The 16,945-nt window shown below is 42.8% G+C and overlaps 1 protein-coding gene and 1 pseudogene across 2 annotated transcripts in view; one reads left to right on the forward strand and one right to left on the reverse strand.

The window, feature by feature from the left end:
- Nucleotides 1–16,945, reverse strand: part of MAPRE1 (microtubule associated protein RP/EB family member 1) — a 32,606-nt gene that overhangs the window by 7,713 nt on the left and 7,948 nt on the right. For both annotated transcript variants that reach the window (XM_055435472.2, XM_055435480.2), the window contains exons 3-5: nt 8,887–9,032; nt 6,775–6,982; nt 4,114–4,235 (exon numbers count right to left, since the gene is read on the reverse strand). In XM_055435472.2, coding sequence (XP_055291447.1) covers nt 4,114–4,235; nt 6,775–6,982; nt 8,887–9,032 — 476 coding nt within the window. The remainder of the gene's footprint in view (nt 1–4,113; nt 4,236–6,774; nt 6,983–8,886; nt 9,033–16,945) is intronic.
- Nucleotides 11,159–12,618, forward strand: LOC148775378 (small ribosomal subunit protein eS12-like; annotated as a pseudogene).

Consider the following 16,945-nt stretch of genomic DNA (forward strand, 5'->3'; position numbering starts at 1 on the left):
CAAAAGGGAAAGGCAAGGGCAGAGGACAGGGGCACACCCCACCACACTCTACCCCGAGCTCCCTGAGCGTATCGGCAGCTCACCACTCACGCCACAGGATCTTCCAGGAGCCCCCCGAGGGACTCTAATTGCCACAAAGAGGCAATGACAAAACAAATCTCAGTGAACGTCCAGCCAAGAGTAATAAAAGTCATGAGAACTCTCAAAGTCCAGTGTGTCTTCATTTCAGTATATTCAACTATGACTCTCACTGAATGCAAATTACATGGCAAACGGTACAATATAATATCTTCACAGGCCTTACAGGCTAGGGCCCCATGGAAAGCCAGCCAGGGAATCAAAGGTGCAGCTGCTAAGAACAATGTGGGTAGTGGAATTCTGAGAGCCAGAAGCACTACAGGAATCTAGTCCACCTTCTGAACGTCTAGTTACTAAAACAGCTCATCCAGCTCCCCCACAGCCTGATGAAGCCAGGCCCAACCAAAGGGATCAAGTCCTGCCCCCTCACAACCTGCAGATGAGAGGCATCCAGAGAGGAGGAGCAGGTGCCTGGAACCACCAGGACCATTCTGTCAAAGACTTAATTTCAATGTTTGCCATCAAAGACCGATCCAGAATCAAGGCTAGATCTAGAAACAAGGTTCTAGACACTCTCACTATTCCTTTAGCAACCACAGGAATCACTTTTAAAAATGAGGGGCCTCCCTGCTGGCTCAGCAGTAAAGAATCACCTGCCAACACAAGAGACACAGGTTTGAGCCCTGATTCAGAAGATCCTACATGCCGCAGAGCAACTAAGCCTGTCTTCTGCAGCAAGAGAAACCACTGCAATGAGAAGCCCACATGCCCAACAAGAGAGTAGCCCTCGCTCTCTGAAACTAGCGAAAAGCCCACAAAGCAACACAGACCCAGCACAACCAAAAACAAATAATTTAAAAATAAAAATAACTGAGTTTCAATAAAGTACTAACACCACCTAGTCGCCCACAAAACAAAGGAATTCATCCGCCCCCCCTCTCCCCACACCTCTGCTTTAAGTGCTGTTTGTAGCCTTTCCTTAAACTATCAGTTACTCCCAAAGTGGAGGGGGAGAAGGGGACAAAAGGATCAGAGGTGCCTATCCCCAGCAGTGAGAGTGAGAGCTGCTTGGATCTTCGGCCCAAGGTCCACGTGAGAGAAGAGGCCTGTAATCACATGAGAAGGAAAGGGAAGCGCTGACGTGCGCGGCAGCCTGGAGCCCACTCGCACACGCACGTTACACCAGTGCCTCCGTAAGCCCACTGAAACCTTCTCCCCCTATAAATCATCCAGGGCACCAGAAACCAGCCCCACAGGCCCCACCCACAAGGCCAAGGCAGCAGCCCTCCCTGACATCCCTCAATAACCATGAATCCACAAGAAACAATCAACAAGCATACAATTCTCTTACAGAGAAGTAATAGCTGGAACCTGAGAAGCCCAAGAACGTTTTAGACCTGGCACTGGCCAATATGGTAGCTGTGAGCCACAGGGGGTGTTCTGAGCACTTGAAATGCAGCCGGTGCAATTAAGACAGGCTGTAACTATCCAAATACACACTGTATTTCAAAGACCCAGTACAGTGTTCAAACGTAAAACATCTCACTGATAATTATTTGTAATGATCACATCAGAATGCTAATACTTTAAATATATTGAGTAATGTGTTATTAGAATTAACCTATTTCTTATTACTTTTTGCAGTGTGACTACCAGAAAATTTTCAGTTCTATTTATGTCTTATATTTCCGGTTTACATTCTATTTCTACTGAATAGTGTTGCTTTGGACTAGAGTCAACTAACAGTACACTTCTCCAGGATGACTTAAGAAATGTGGAATCGGGCTTCTCTGGTGGTCCAGTGGTTAAGGGTCTACTTTGCAGTGCAGGGGACACCAGTTCAATCCCTGGTCGGGGAAGAGCCCACATGGCTTGGAGCAACTAAGCCCATGTGCCACAACCACTAAAGCCTATGCTCTAAAGTCTGTACTTCACAAAAAGAGAAGCCACCTGCAACAAGAAGCCTGTGCACCTCAACTAGAGAAGAGCCCCAGCTCTATGCAACTAGGGAAAACCCATGTACAACAGTGAAGATCCAGTGCAGTCAAAAATAAAAATTCCATTGAAAAAAAACAAATATGGAATCACTGAAGATCTCCTATGAACACCGAAAGGTAATTTATGTAGAACACACAGCCCAACAAACCCATGAGGCTCCACTTTTCATGACCAATATGGTCATGTCCCCCAGACTTCCATCCTTTTATCGAGTGTGCCACTTTAAATACTCTCAGGGTCAGAGAGAGCACATATATGAGCCATGGGAGTGAGTAACAGGGAGTGCGCAGGACTCTGACAACCTGCAAAGAACCTAAAATCCTTCACGGTGAAAATAATAATGATAAAGAGCAAAGCCCTGTGCTGGCCACACACGTTATTTCTGAAGCAGGGCTGGACAGGCTGGGTGTGAACTGTGGTGGTGTCCTTCTCTGGAACCCTCACAGAGCTGCTGCAAAAGTGAAAGCAAAATGCTTAGTAGAGCACTGGCACTCACAGTCTAAAAATGCTATTTTGTTTTTGCTGTTAACAGTTGTATATTTCACCAAAAAAAATCTGACTCCTGTGAACTTTGAAAACATACTTCAAAACCTTTTTCACTCTATCAAGACCACAGACAAGAACCATAATAATCACAACTGTCTTTCATCCACCCCCACTTACCCACTCCATTTATCCCAAATCCTTCCAGGCACTTGGCAAAACACCAGCTTGTGAAATCCATCCATCCACCGAGAGTGAAGCATCGGCCCCGCTGCACATAAAGCAGTGAGTTCAGAGGTTAACTGACTCACCCCAAGTGAGAAGTGGCAGAGCCAGGACCGGCCACAAATCTACACCCCGCTCAAACCTGGCGCTCCCTCACCCAGAACACCAGCTGGGTAGCAGTCCCATGGAATCCATCACATCTTCTTCTAGAGACCGTGAGGCCAACCCTGTGCTGGCCGCCAAGTCTCAGTACTGACACCTCTTTACTCTATTTCTGAGACCAGGTCCTGTGGAGAGTTCCGGGGACACCTCCTCATCCTCCAGGGCTTCTGCACTCACAGCCACAGTGCCCACAGGGTGCTTGAGGCCGCCACAACAACGGGGATGCTGACCCAGTCACTTCCACCCTCCCGAGGCGCCTATACCATGGGGCACACACAAATCAAAGAACAACAACAACAAAAAAAAACAATAAATGTGATCTTGGGGGCAGGCTTTTATGTCCTGATTTCCTCAGAGTATGGTCTGGGTCACAAGAGGTTCTGGATTAAAGTGAGGCTATTTCCCCCAAGCTTTAGGACTTGGCTTTCAGCAAAGTCAAAAGGTTCATTTCTAAACTCACAGAAATTACACAGCATCCTTGATTTTTAAATCTGGAATTTAAAAAATTAATAAAAAATTAAAAAAATAAATCTGCAATTAATTACAAGGAACATCCAAAAGCAAACAAAACAACTATAAGAATTAATGAGAAAATGTCCAAAAATCTAAAATTTGTTCTGATCTATGGAGACCTCGATCATCTTCAGATACTTAACTGGTTCAAAAGAAGACATTTCAAATCATCTACCTATTAAAAACAGAAAAGTCATAAGCTTTGCACATCAGCTGCACTCTCCACTCGATTCTCCAGTGACCCAGGATGTCAGCAGGGACAGTGCAGAGTATTTTAATTATTATTTAGAAAGGAGCTCTCCATTATCTCCTGTCAGAGCCAAAATTCAAGAGACATTCTCTGAATCCCAGGAACCCTAACAGTGTTCCAGAGACTTTCATCAGGGTTCTACCTTATGCGTGCATTTCCAAACACATACTGTTTCTAACAGCAACAACCGGGCTCAGCAACAGCTGCCCGCGCCCCTCCTCCATCTTCATGCCCACGCTCACAGTCCCCACACAGGTCCCAAAGTCCTGACACCTGTCACGAGGACCGCTGTGATACACAGATGAGGCAGGTCTTCCCACAAGAACACAGACAAGCTCCTCGGTCAGGGCAGCAAGCACCCCTTCCCCCAAAGGGCTCCTGTTGTGGTCACAGGAGAGGCCTACCTGCTGCATCAATTCAGCTGCTTCGTCATCTCCATTCCCTACACCAGGATTCTTCCGCACCACACCCGGGCCAGCCTTAGGGGTTGCAGTAGTTCTGTGTGTTGCAATGGGCCTCTGTGGAGCTGAGAGAGGAACAGAGTTGGCTTTTTTTATCAAGAGGAGAAATTGCAAGACAAAAAGAACCCACCAGACAACAAGAAAGGGTTGTGACCAACTGCTCTCCACAGCTATGTAGTGAAGAGACCCACCGCAGAGAGCCCAGCATGCAAGATTACACCCCATGATCACCCAAAGTGGTTCTACATCCTGGCAACACAGGGAAGTACCAATTTTAGCCATGATCTTTCGTGCTGGCAATAAGTCTTTTGGTGAGGTCTTTTTTCCATTGGGGTGGACAGGACTATCATCTGAAAGAGGCAAAGTCAACCTAGTACAAACAGATGAACTACCTGAACCCAGCTCCAACTAAACGCACACACAGGCAGCTTCATGGAGCAAAGGGAAACTTCATGCCAGGAGCTCACAGCCCCAGTTGTGGGGCACCCATGACACCCCATCTGGAAAGTAAGGCATCTCCCAACTCAGAACCTCACACTCCTTGGATTAGGAAGATGATCGAGTGGGTAGAGACTGCTCTGACCACTAATGGCTTCAAAACCCCTTCCTGTTTCCCGTTAAGACGGTGTCTGGAGGGTCAGGAGAGAACAGCAGCACACCAACCAGGACAGACAGACTCCTCTCAGCGAGAATGACCAAGCAAAAACAAGGGAAAAACGGTAAAGGGGCCAATCTACTGATAAGATAAAACAATAAAGAATAATCAGGAATGGGAGACCTCAAGGCAAGTTTACCATTCATGACTTCAGTTATTCATTCAGCAAGTATTTTGAAAAGTTTATATATTATGCCAAGCTTAGAAATATCTCATCTTCCTAACATTCCAAACTACTCAACAACCATATGACCTTAAGGCCCACGCAGAGTAACAGGCATTTCCGCTGGAGGATCTCTAGCATATGTTTAAACTGAAGACTAAATACTTAATCCAAGTCTCCACATGCCTGTTAGCAGCATCAGAAATATGAAATGCACAGGGTTATCTATGCAATTCCCCATTCTAAGAAGCTGAAGAATCAAAGTACTCAATATCTGGAGAAATCTAAACCCTCATATACTCTGCCTGGGAAAATAAATGGTTCAGCCACTTTGGAAAACAGGTAGTTCTGCCAAAGGTTAAACGCACAGTTATCATATGACCCAAAAACTCTGCTCCAACAGTATGTACTCTTGGATACACACCCAAGAGAAATGAAAACATATGCCCACAGAATCTTGCATATGAATGGTCACAGCAGCCCTGTTCATAACAGCTTAAAAATAGAAATAACTCAAATCACCATCAACTGATCAATAAATAAAATGTTCAATGGAATATTATTTAACCATAAAAAGGAGTCCTGATACATGATATAACATGAATGAACCCTGAAAACATTACGCTAAATGAAAGAAGTCAGACATAAAAGGCCACACATTCTATAATTCCATTCAGAAATATTCAGAATAGGTAAATCCACAGAGGATCAGCAGTTGCCCAGGACTATCAGGGAGGGAGCAGTTTTGGGGAGAAATGGGAAGTGACTTCTACTGGGAGCACATGAGGTTTCTTTTGGGGGGTAATGATAATGTTCCAAAACTGATTATGGCAATAGCATAGTATTACCTATGTATGTACTGTAAACCATTCAACTGTACACCTGATACTTTAAATGAGTGAACTGTATGGTAAGTCAATCAAGAGCTCAATAAAGCTATAAAAATTACAAAGCACTTAACATATCTCTCTATCTACCAGATAGATCAGCCCCTCTCTCAAGGTACTATGCAATTTAATTAACGTCTTTGCCACCTTCTGGAAAGGAGGAGTTAGCATCTGTAGAACACCCACCGCTCCACAAGGTACACACGTGTTCTGTGAGTGTATCACTACAAACACATCTGGGAAAACCCACTAGGCCGGGATTTTAAAAGATAGTCTCTTAAAAACAGCCTCCCCCTGCCGCCTAGATTCTGCTGGCATCACAGAACTTAGCAGCTGAAGTTCTAGCGAGGGCAGGGAAGCTGTAAATAAGAACAAGGTAGCTGGTGTGCAGACAGAAGGACAATGCAGAACCAAGAACAGCCCCCGAGGGACCTGGAAAGCTCTCAGTTTTTGAGAGTTCAGGTTCTGTTGCAAATTCCCATTCCAGGACTCTAAGATGAAATGTCCTTGTTTTCCAACTAATTCTCCTTTACGTGAGCTAACCTGAGGGATTTCTATTCCATACAACTAACAAGTGTTGCCAAAACTGCAAACAGTAACTTATTCAGGCTTCAAGAACAGCCCTCTGGGGCCAGTACTGAAATTCCCCTCTTACAGAGGAGGAAACAGGGCAGAGGTGAAGTGCTTATAGAGGCTCCAGAGATCTAAGAACAAACAGGGCCCTGATGTCATAATCCATGCTCCTACCATAAGGCTGAGATTATGCTACTTAAGATCCCTAAGCCTATGGCTACCCAAACACTTCTGGGTGAATACTGAATGAATGAATAAACACCTAGACTACCATTATTTGGAAATGGCATTATTTGTGTGTGGGGGTTTTTTGGTTTGTTTTTTACCTGCACTGCTAGAGCTGAGAGGTTTCTTCGGTTTGTTCAGAGCGGGAGCAACAAGGGAGGGGGCCACTGCAGTTTCTTGACCTTGTCTGGCAGCTACAGGGTCATACTCTTTTCCATCATAGTTTGCATCAAAAAACTTCTTGAACCACTGAACGAATTCAAAATTGTCCTGAAACTTTCCTTTTACTAATTTGTCCACAGGAATTATCTGCAGAAAAATATAAGAGATTTCTGGCAAGCATCAAAGGTGTTCACATTCATCAAAATCAGTATAAAGCTCTGCTAAAAGGAGACAAACAGGCAAGAAGTAAATGTTCAGGAAGCCCCTGGAAGGTTGTAGAGCAAGTTTCATTCAATTTACCTTCCACAGAGAACTTAACAACAGCCAATTCCCACAGATCAAGTCCATCAAAAGAAATCAGAAATGCAAAAGAAACAAGTATCATATAGAAGTCACACACACACATCCAAACACATTTTAAGATATGTCATTTCATTGTAAAAACTAAACCTCCCATGGAACTTGCATGGCCACAGTGCCTGACACAAGGCACCAAGTCCAGAGCACAAAATAACAAGTATTCACGATGAACTGTGTTAAAAAAAAAAAAAATTATCTTAAAAATAGGTCAAGGTACAGAATCAATCCTGGGATAGACTTCTACAAAATGGCAGGTTTTTTCAAGTAATTACAATCCTATTAAAACATACTTTAAAGGACCCTCTAAGATTTTTATTGTATAAGAATACTGTGCTATAAGGTATTACTTTAAATGGTCAGAGCTTAACTATCTTTTAACTCCTCAAGGATTCCAGTTACAATCTGAACTATCCACCCCTCTGAGCAAGCAAACTTTTAAAAATTTCTTGGTATGAAATGTTAACAAATAGTTAAATCTGGAACTTACTTCACAATAATCCAGGACTACAGGGGGTAGAGATGCATATGAAATAAGGCCATCCCTGAGCTGATAATCGCTGAGGTGCACGGGGGATCCCTGCCCTCTTCTCTCTGCTTTTATATACTCTAGGAATCTGCCTTATTCAAAAAAATTAATTCCAGAAAAACTACCGTACATAATAAGCTGCTGCTGCTGCTGCTAAGTCACTTCAGTCGTGTCCGACTCTGTGTGACCCCATAGACGGAAGCCCACCAGGCTCCGCCGTCCCTGGGATTCTCCAGGCAAGAACACCGGAGTGGGTTGCCATTTCCTTCTCCAATGTGTGAAAGTGGAAAGTGAAAAGTCAAAGTGAAGTCACTCAGTCGTGTCCGACCCTTAGCGACCCCATGGACTGCAGCCAACCAGGCTCCTCCATCCATGGGATTTTCTAGGCAATAGTACTGGAGTGGCTTGCCATTGCCTTCTACATGCCTGATAACTAAATGATATCCTTACAATACAAATGCACATTTTATATATCACAGAGACAAAATTAAATTAAGACTGATCACAAAATAAATAAAAAATCAGATATAGAAGCAAGATAATTAGGGGGTGATTACAAGCTTTACTGAAAAATGTTCCCCCCACCTCAAAATGGCTTAAAGGATAAGCCCTTTTAATGGGGGGAGGGGAAACTGCTTAATTGTGCAGAGATATTTTTTCCAATGAAGCCTGGTAGACTGTTTCTTATAGCTTCATGTAACCTTGAGGGCAAGAGGGAACTTTCCAGCACCTACTAGCTATAAAAATATTATAGTTTATACTTTGGTTTTATACTTCACTAAAAAAGTCAAGTAGTTCTAGAATCTTCTCTATTAGAACTACTTATTCTACCATATGGTATGCTTTACAAAAGCAAATTCAGAGATTAAAAGAATTAGATCTCAGATTAATATATTAAACAGTTAAAAAAAATGGGAACAGATTTACAAATTGATTTTCCAGACAGTCGCCAACTTCACGATGAAGAGAGACGACCACAAGGGAACCAGGGACAGGACAAGAGAGGGACACATTGCTCCCAGTAAACTGTTAACTCGAAAAAAGATAACTATACAAATTGGGAACTGAAAAACAAAAACTTCCAAAGTCGTGGGCCAGCAGTGGTAGCCGTGGTAATTATGACGAGTTAAGAAATACCCTAAATGAAAGAATAAAGCTTACTTACTTTGTCAACACCCATCCTCTTAAAACCTGCTTGAAGTATTTTGAAGTTCTGGATGTATTCATGTTCTAGCTTAGCTTGGAATTTCACTTTCTTCAAGGCAATGGAGCCAGGGAACAACATGTCCATAAACTGACAATAGGCAGCCCCTGAATGAGTAAAAGAAGAAGAAAATACACACCGCAACATTAAATGCACTAGCTATTAAAGAAGCAGGGTAAAAAGTTACCAACTCACTTAACCCACGTACAATTTGAAAACTTGTGGAAGTGTATCTACAAAATCCCAAAGCATCATTTCCACTTGACTTTGACATCAGTAACAGAACTGTGGTTCTACTTAAGTTCTACAACATACTTGCAACCTGAAATCCCATGATAAAGAGAAAAGGAATGTTCCTATGAAATTTTAAGACTATTCTTTGTAAGAAACAGGCATGGCAATAAAATGACAACTAAAAGAAAAATGAAATGCCAGCAGGAGGAGGAGTTCCCCAATACAGCAAAGACCCATCCTCTGACCAAAGATCCATCCTCTGACTTAGGTTAAAAACATGTTTTTTCTAAGATGTCTGCCTCCCTGGTTTTTACATCTCTAAATAAACTTAACTAACTTATCAGTTTATAAACAAAGTTGAATAGAAGGAATCTTTGTGTTTTTCCATTTAAAAGGCCACTATAAGAAATTACTGTATATATTTCATCCCATTTGCTCCCCAATTTCATTCCTTCCTCCACTTGTTCATTTTTATCCATCAATACCCCCAAAGTGTTTTCTTGGCACTTAAAATTTAGGAATGCAATTTCTCTAATGCCTACTAAAATGCACTCTCCTAATACAGGGCAGGCTCCAAGTACACTTACTGTCTTTTCAGGAAAAGAAGGCAAGAAATCCAGCGACTGCGCAATAGGTATTCTGCAGAATGAGGCAGCCTTAATAAGCGTATTCAACTTATTTTACATCAGGCAAAACTGGCTTCCTGCCAGATCTGGCATAAAGAGTGCCGTTATCATTTTTTGAAAGATGCAAAGAGAGCAGAAGCACTTCAATGATCAGAGTGACATTCTTAGTAGAAAGGAGCACTAGAAAGTGAAAGCTTGATTCTTGAGGTGGCTTGATTTATTTACTCATCCAACAAAAATATACTATGGGAATTCTATGTACCAGGCAGTGAATTAGCAATATTTATGCTTTTTTAAATGGAGGCACTAATAGCTTCCTAAATTTCGTAAGACAACAATCCAGTCTCTTTAACACGTTAATAGCACGAAGAGTGATGATTGCTGTATTTTAAGGGAGATTTAAAAGTCAACTTTTTGTTGACTGCAATAATTTACCAACTGCAATATATAGATCTGGTTTGGATCCTGATCCATACAAATCAACTTAAAACACACATATACACAGGAGATAATCTATGAAGCATCTATACCTACAGCACTGCTTCACACATGAAAGATATTTTCTGAACCAGCAAAATAAAGTACATTTACTAAATACACAGTTTTCTCAAGCCATTCATGAGACTTTCCACTAAAAACCACTTAAAAGCATCAGTCATCTGCTCCTGTAAAAAAAACCTGCCTGAAGAACTTTCAGTTTTTATTTTAGAGCAAGAAGAATCCTTACAGCCATTATAAATTTAAAAGCTGAGGACCAAAAACTGTGGCTCAAGACCACAGAGGCCAGAGACCAAGCTCAGAGCCAGACCCCAGGTATTCTGACTTCCTGTCCACTGCTCTTTCCTATGTCATTATACACTTTCTTAGAACACCCTGCTGCTGCTAATTCACTTCAGTCGTGTCCGACTCCTGTGTGACCCCATAGACGGAAGCCCACCAGGCTCCCCCATCCCTGGGATTCTCCAGGCAAGAACACCCTACCCCAGACTAAAGCATTTCCTGGCTCAGGGAAGAAAGAGGTATATACCATGCTGCTACACTCTAGCTGGCTGAAACAGAGATAATATATGAAGAAAAACACGAGGACGCCAATAAAAATAGACACATCAGTTGGACAATTCACACATACAAAAATGTAAACACCTAATAAAACACACGGGGACCCAACCTAAGGGATCCAAGGGAATAATTTCTTTTTTTTTTTTTTAAATACACCAGGGGAATTCCCTGGCAGTCCAGTAGCTAGGACTCACAGTGCAGCCAAGAAAAAGAAAAAAAAGTAAACTTCCAAGAAAGGGGGAAAAAATAAATTTAATAGAGTAATACACATTTAAAATATATCTAGCAAAGATTTACACCCATAACCCACCGCCATGGCCGAGGAAGGCATTGCTGCTGGAGGTGCACTGCTGCTGGAGGTGTAATGGATGTTAATTCTGCTCTGCAAGAGGTGCTGAAGACCACCCTCACCCACGATGGCTTAGCACGTGGAATTCGTGAAGCTGTGAAAGCTTGCGACAAGCGCCAAGCCCATCTATGTGTGCTTGCATCCAACTGTGATGAGCCTATGTATGTCAACTTGGTGGAGGCTCTTTGTGCTGAGCGTCAAATCAACCTGATTAAGGTTGATGACAACAAGAAACTAGGGGAATGGGTTCAGTTCAGTTCAGTTGCTCAGTCGTGTCCGGCTCTCTGCGACCACATGAATCACAGCACGCCAGGCCTCCCTGTCCATCACCAACTCCCGGAGTACACTCAAACTCATGTCCACAGAGTCGGTGATGCCATCCAGCCATCTCATTCTCCGTCGTCCCCTTCTCCTCCCGCCCCCAACCTTTCCCAGCATCAGAGTCTTTTCCAGTGAGTCAACTCGTCGCATGAGGTGGCCAAAGGATTGCAGTTTCAGCTTTAGCATCAGTCCCTCCAATGAACATCCAGGATTGATCTCCCTTAGAATGGACTGGTTGGATTTCCTTGCAGTACAAGGGACTCTCAAGAGTTTTCTCCAACACCATAGTTCAAAAGCATCGATTCTTCGGCGATCAGCTTTCTTCACAGACCAACTCTCACATCCATACATGACCATGGGAAAAACCATACCTTGACTAGACGGATCTTGGTTGGCAAAGTAATGTCTCTGCTTTTCAATATACTATGAAGGTTGGTCATAACTTTCCTTCCAAGGAGCAAGCGTCTTTTAATTTCATGGCTGCAATAAGCATCCGCAGTGATTTTGGAGCCCAAAAAAATAAAGTCTGACACTGTTTCCACTGTTTTTCCATCTATTTCCCATGAAGTGATGGGACCAGATGCCATGATCTTTGTTTTCTGAATGTTGAGCTTCAAGCCAACCTTTTCACTCTCCTCTTTCACTTTCATCAAGAGGCTTTTGAGTTCCTCTTCACTTTCTACCATAAGGGTAGTGTCATCTGCATATCTGAGGTTATTGATATTTCTCCCAGCAATCTTGATTCCAGCTTGTGTTTCTTCCAGCCCAGCGTTCCTCATGATGTACTCTGCATATAAGTTAAATAAGCAAGGTGACAATATACAACCTTGACGTACACCTTTTCCTATTTGGAACCAGTCTGTTGTTCCATATCCAGTTCTAACTGTTGCTTCCTGACCTGCATACAGGTTTCTCAAGAGGCAGGTCAGGTGGTCTGGGATTCCCATCTCTTTCAGAATGTTCCACAGTTTAGGCCTCTGTAAAACTGACAGAGAGGGAAAACCCCGTAAAGTGGTTGGTAGCAATTGTGTGGTGGTTAAGAACTACGGCAAAGAATCTCATGCCAAGGATGTCATCGAGGAGTACTTCAAATGCAAAAAATGATGAAATAAAAAACTGAGTTCTTGTTTTCAAAAAAAAAAAAAAAGGAAGAAAATTGTATAATTTCATTCAGGAGGGGAAAAAATGGAAGCAACCTGTATGTCCAACAGTAGGAGCAATCAGTTACATAAATTCATACAACACTGCCTAAGAGAATATTATGCAAGCAAACAAAGCACATTTTTTGGTGGGGGTTGGGGGAAGAGCTCAAAATTTAATGTTAAAAGAAAACGTAAGATAGAAAAACGTATCTATAACATGTCTTCATATATGTAAAAATATTCATCTTTATATGTATAGAAAAAAACTGGGAGAAAGCACAATGTATTAAACCATACAAGGTTACTGTTTTGGAGATCAAATATGACTGAACAGTGGCCATCTCTGGGAGATGGTACAGAGTATATATTTTTTTAAATATTATTATATACAATGAAAATTACTTTTATAAAAAGCACACAAAATTAGAAGATAAATGCTTAAAAGGAAAAAGTCTGTCACATGGATTTTTACGAAAGGGCTCAAAACTCCTGGCCTGTAGATGTCTCAACTGGGTACCGAAGAGGTTCAAAGGGACTTTCCTTCCAGTCTCGGCCTTAAGAACAAAGTCTGGCAACACAAGCAGAACAAGAGGACTGCTCGTAGATGACCGCTGTCCCAGTGCTTTGGGGCAGCAGAGCAGGCTCACGTAACCTGTGGCTGGAAGATGCAGACAGCCTGAGGATGGGGCCAGATGTGTCAAGACATCAACCACCAGGTCTGCGCTGACTACCACAGCCCTGTCCTACGGAGATCTGTGCCACAAGCAGAGAACACACAGGGCACAATGCAGCCCCTGCGCCAAACGCCTCCACTATCTCAAGTGCACAGGCTCCCAATCATTTTGCACCAATGTCCCTTGGAGAATTAGATGAAAGCTGAAGTCAACAATCTATACAGGCAAGGACTTCCTTGGTGGTCCAGTGGTTGGCAAGTCCATCTGCCAATTTAGGGGACAAGGGTTTGATCCCTGGTCCAGAAAAATTCCGCATGAGGAGAAGTGCCACAACTACTGACGCCGGTGCACCCTAGAGCCCACGCTCTGCAACAAGAGAAGCCACCACAATGACAAGCCTGTGCATGGCAACTAGAGCAGTCCCCCTCTCGCTTCAGCTGGAGGAAGCCCACGAGCAGCAATGAGGACCCAAAACAGTCAAAAATGTACTCATTTTTTAAAAACTGATTCACGCTGACGTATGGCAAAAACCACCACAATATTGTAAGTATCCTCCAATTAAAATAAATTAATTTTTTTTAATGAGTTTAGGTCTGAGAGTCTAACCAAGAGCATCACCATAACTAAGAGTGAGGGGAAAACAGATTAAAAAGAAGGAGTTCTACATAAGACGGGTGCCTCCATCGGAAAACGCCACAGTAAGAACGCCCCAAGCTTCACACACAGGAAATACCCTCCATTGAACGCAAAAGTGCTCAGGCTCCGGGAGTAGGTGAGGCTTAAGTCATTTTAAAGGATGAATACAATTTGGAAATAGTACCTGTCCAGACATCAGAAAAAAATAAATAACCAAAACAATTTGGAAATAGAAGGCTGTGAGGCGTCATTAATGCAGACATTAAAAGTCAGCCTGAAGACATCTCAACGTGAGAAAAACTACCCTATTTTAATTTTAAAAGAAAGAAAACTGTACAACATTGTGTGCTTTTATTTGATACTTACTACAACAGTCTGTAACAGCAACAGACTGGAAATAAATGAAATGTCCATTAATAGGGGACTGATTCAAAGAAATTATGGTACTACAGAGCCATAAAAGAAAGAAAGGACACACACTGCACGGATAATGGAACTCTCGCCAGAATGTCCAATGAGCTCAAAGACGCCACTGCTTCTGTAAAATAGGGGAAAGAGAACACACACACACACACAATATGCACAGATGGATGTTTCCGCTCCTACACACCCTCTCTGGAGGCCACCCAGCTGACAACACTGGTTACTTCTGCTCTTACTTTTCACAGGAAAGTTTTCCACTGTTTATCATTTTGTTTCTTTTGAATTCTAAACCATTTTGAGACTTGGTTATTCAAAACGTATGTCAATTACGTTTTAAAATTATGGAAAATACTGAAGATACAGGTAAAATCAGTAACCTTGGACAAGTCAGTTAACTTCTGTCAGTTTCTCTATCTATAACATGGGGATGACAGACCTTACCTTCCAGGTTATACAGGTGAAGCACTTTGAAAAGTGCCTGACCTATGGTAAGAGCTCAATAAATAAAACATTAATTAAAGGAAAAAATACAATTAAAAGATAACAGTGATTATCACTGTGATAGTACAAGAGATTAGTTTTATTCTTAATGTTTCTATGTTGTTGTTCAGTGCTAAGTCGTGTCTGACTCTATGCAACCCCATGGACTGCAGCACACCAGGCTTCCCTGTCCTTCACTGTCACCCAGTTCGCTCAAATGCATGTCCACTGAGTCAGTGATGCCATCTAAACATCTCATCCTCTGCCACCCACTTCTTCTTTTTTGCCTTCTATCTTTCCCAGCATCAGGGGCTTGTACAACGAGTAAGCTCTTCATATCACGTGGTCAAAGTATTGGAGCTTCAGCATTAGTCCTACCAATAAGTATTCAAGGTTGATTTCCTTTAGGATTGACTGGTTTGATCTCTTTGCACTTCAACAGATTCTCAAGAGTCTTCTCCAGCACATTTCCCAAAACATCGATTCTTCGGCATTCAGTCTTCTTTCAGTAAAACACTCACATCCGTACATAACTACTGGAAAAACTAAAGCTTTGACTCTATGAACCTTTATCGGCAAAGTGATGTCTCTGCTCTTTAATATGCTACATAGATTTGTCACAGCTTTCCTTCCAAGGAGCAAGCATCTTTTATTCTCGTGGCTGCAGTAACTGTCCGCAGTGATTTTGGAGCCCAAGAAAATAAAATCTGCCACTGTTTCCAATTTCTCCCCTTCTAGTTGCCATGAAGTAATGGGACAGGATGCAAAGATGTTAGTTTTTTTAATGTTGTGCTTTAAGCTAGCTTTCTTTTTTAATACATTTCTATAAAGAAGACCTAATTAAGACCTAATTACTTAGAAGAAAATAAGTTTGTCTTCTGCTTCAATTAACACAAAGAGGTATTTGAAGAATTAAGCAAAAAAATTTAAAGAGATACTTCTGTGAGCAGAGGAGTGACTCAATAAAAATGGTCTCTTCAAAAGGCTGTAGACAACCATGGGACAAGGAGAGAGGAGTGAAGAGCCCAGACTACCATCGGACAAGCAGAGAGGTGTGTAGGACCCAGTTTGCAGGCCACTGTGGCAACAGCCTGCAAACTGAGAAAAGGCTACAGCCAAAAGACCCTGCAGAAGACCCAGAGAACTCTGTGAGTTAGCCTCAAAAGATGCTTCTCAGGCCTGAGACACTGGAAGAATGGTGGAATTAAGGTTCAAAATGGAAAAGGGAGTCAACTTGAGGAGAAAACAAAGTGGGAGAGGCCGGGTCAGGGGCATGCTCTCACTCCCAGAATGGCTCCACAACAAGACTGACAAGCTGATTTATAAACTAAAGGGCCACTAGGGCCCCACAATAAGCTAAGAAAAAAGGAAACCTAGCATTTGCCCAGGAGCATCTGAACACCTCTCCCATTCAGCAGAGCACAGGAAGCGTGAAGCTGGCTGGCCTGGACAGGGGAAGGCAAGAAGGGCGCTCTGAGGACATTCACACTCAGAGCACCATGCTGGGCCCTCGGAAAAGTGCAGAGGGCCTGATCAGGACTGGAACCAAAGGGAGGGAGGGAGGAATGGAAAACAATCAGCACTCTTCACCCCTCTCCCTGCTCGTTTTTTTTTTTTGGCCTTGCCACCAGGCTTGTGAGATGTTAGTTCCCCAACCGGGGATTAAACCCAGGCCACAGCAGTGAAAGCCCCAAATCCTAACCACTAGTCTACCAGGGAAATCTTTATTTTTCTTTCCTTTCCTGCATCCCCCCTTTGACACAAGCAATCCCTCATCACAATCACTCTCTGTGACCAGGGTCTTTTTTCTTGATAAGTATCTTTCCAAAATACTTGATGACTAACTCTCCAAAACAGACAGACTACAGAACATAATGAACCTTGAATCAACCAGCCAACCCTATCACTGAAGTCCTTCACACCGTATCTCACCACAAGAGCCAAGCAGAGGTTCCTTTCACCATCGGAGGCAGGGAGCACACGATGCTGATAAAACTCAGCCACTTCACAGGCAGCCAGCACATGAATAGTGTAGAACCTCAGGGCTTTGCCCTCTCAAGGGGAAAACCTATTCCT

The sequence above is a fragment of the Moschus berezovskii genome, chromosome 15 (assembly GCF_049115385.1).
Source record: "Moschus berezovskii isolate FMDL1 chromosome 15, NW_MosBer_1.0, whole genome shotgun sequence".
NCBI classification, from domain to species: domain Eukaryota; kingdom Metazoa; phylum Chordata; class Mammalia; order Artiodactyla; family Moschidae; genus Moschus; species Moschus berezovskii.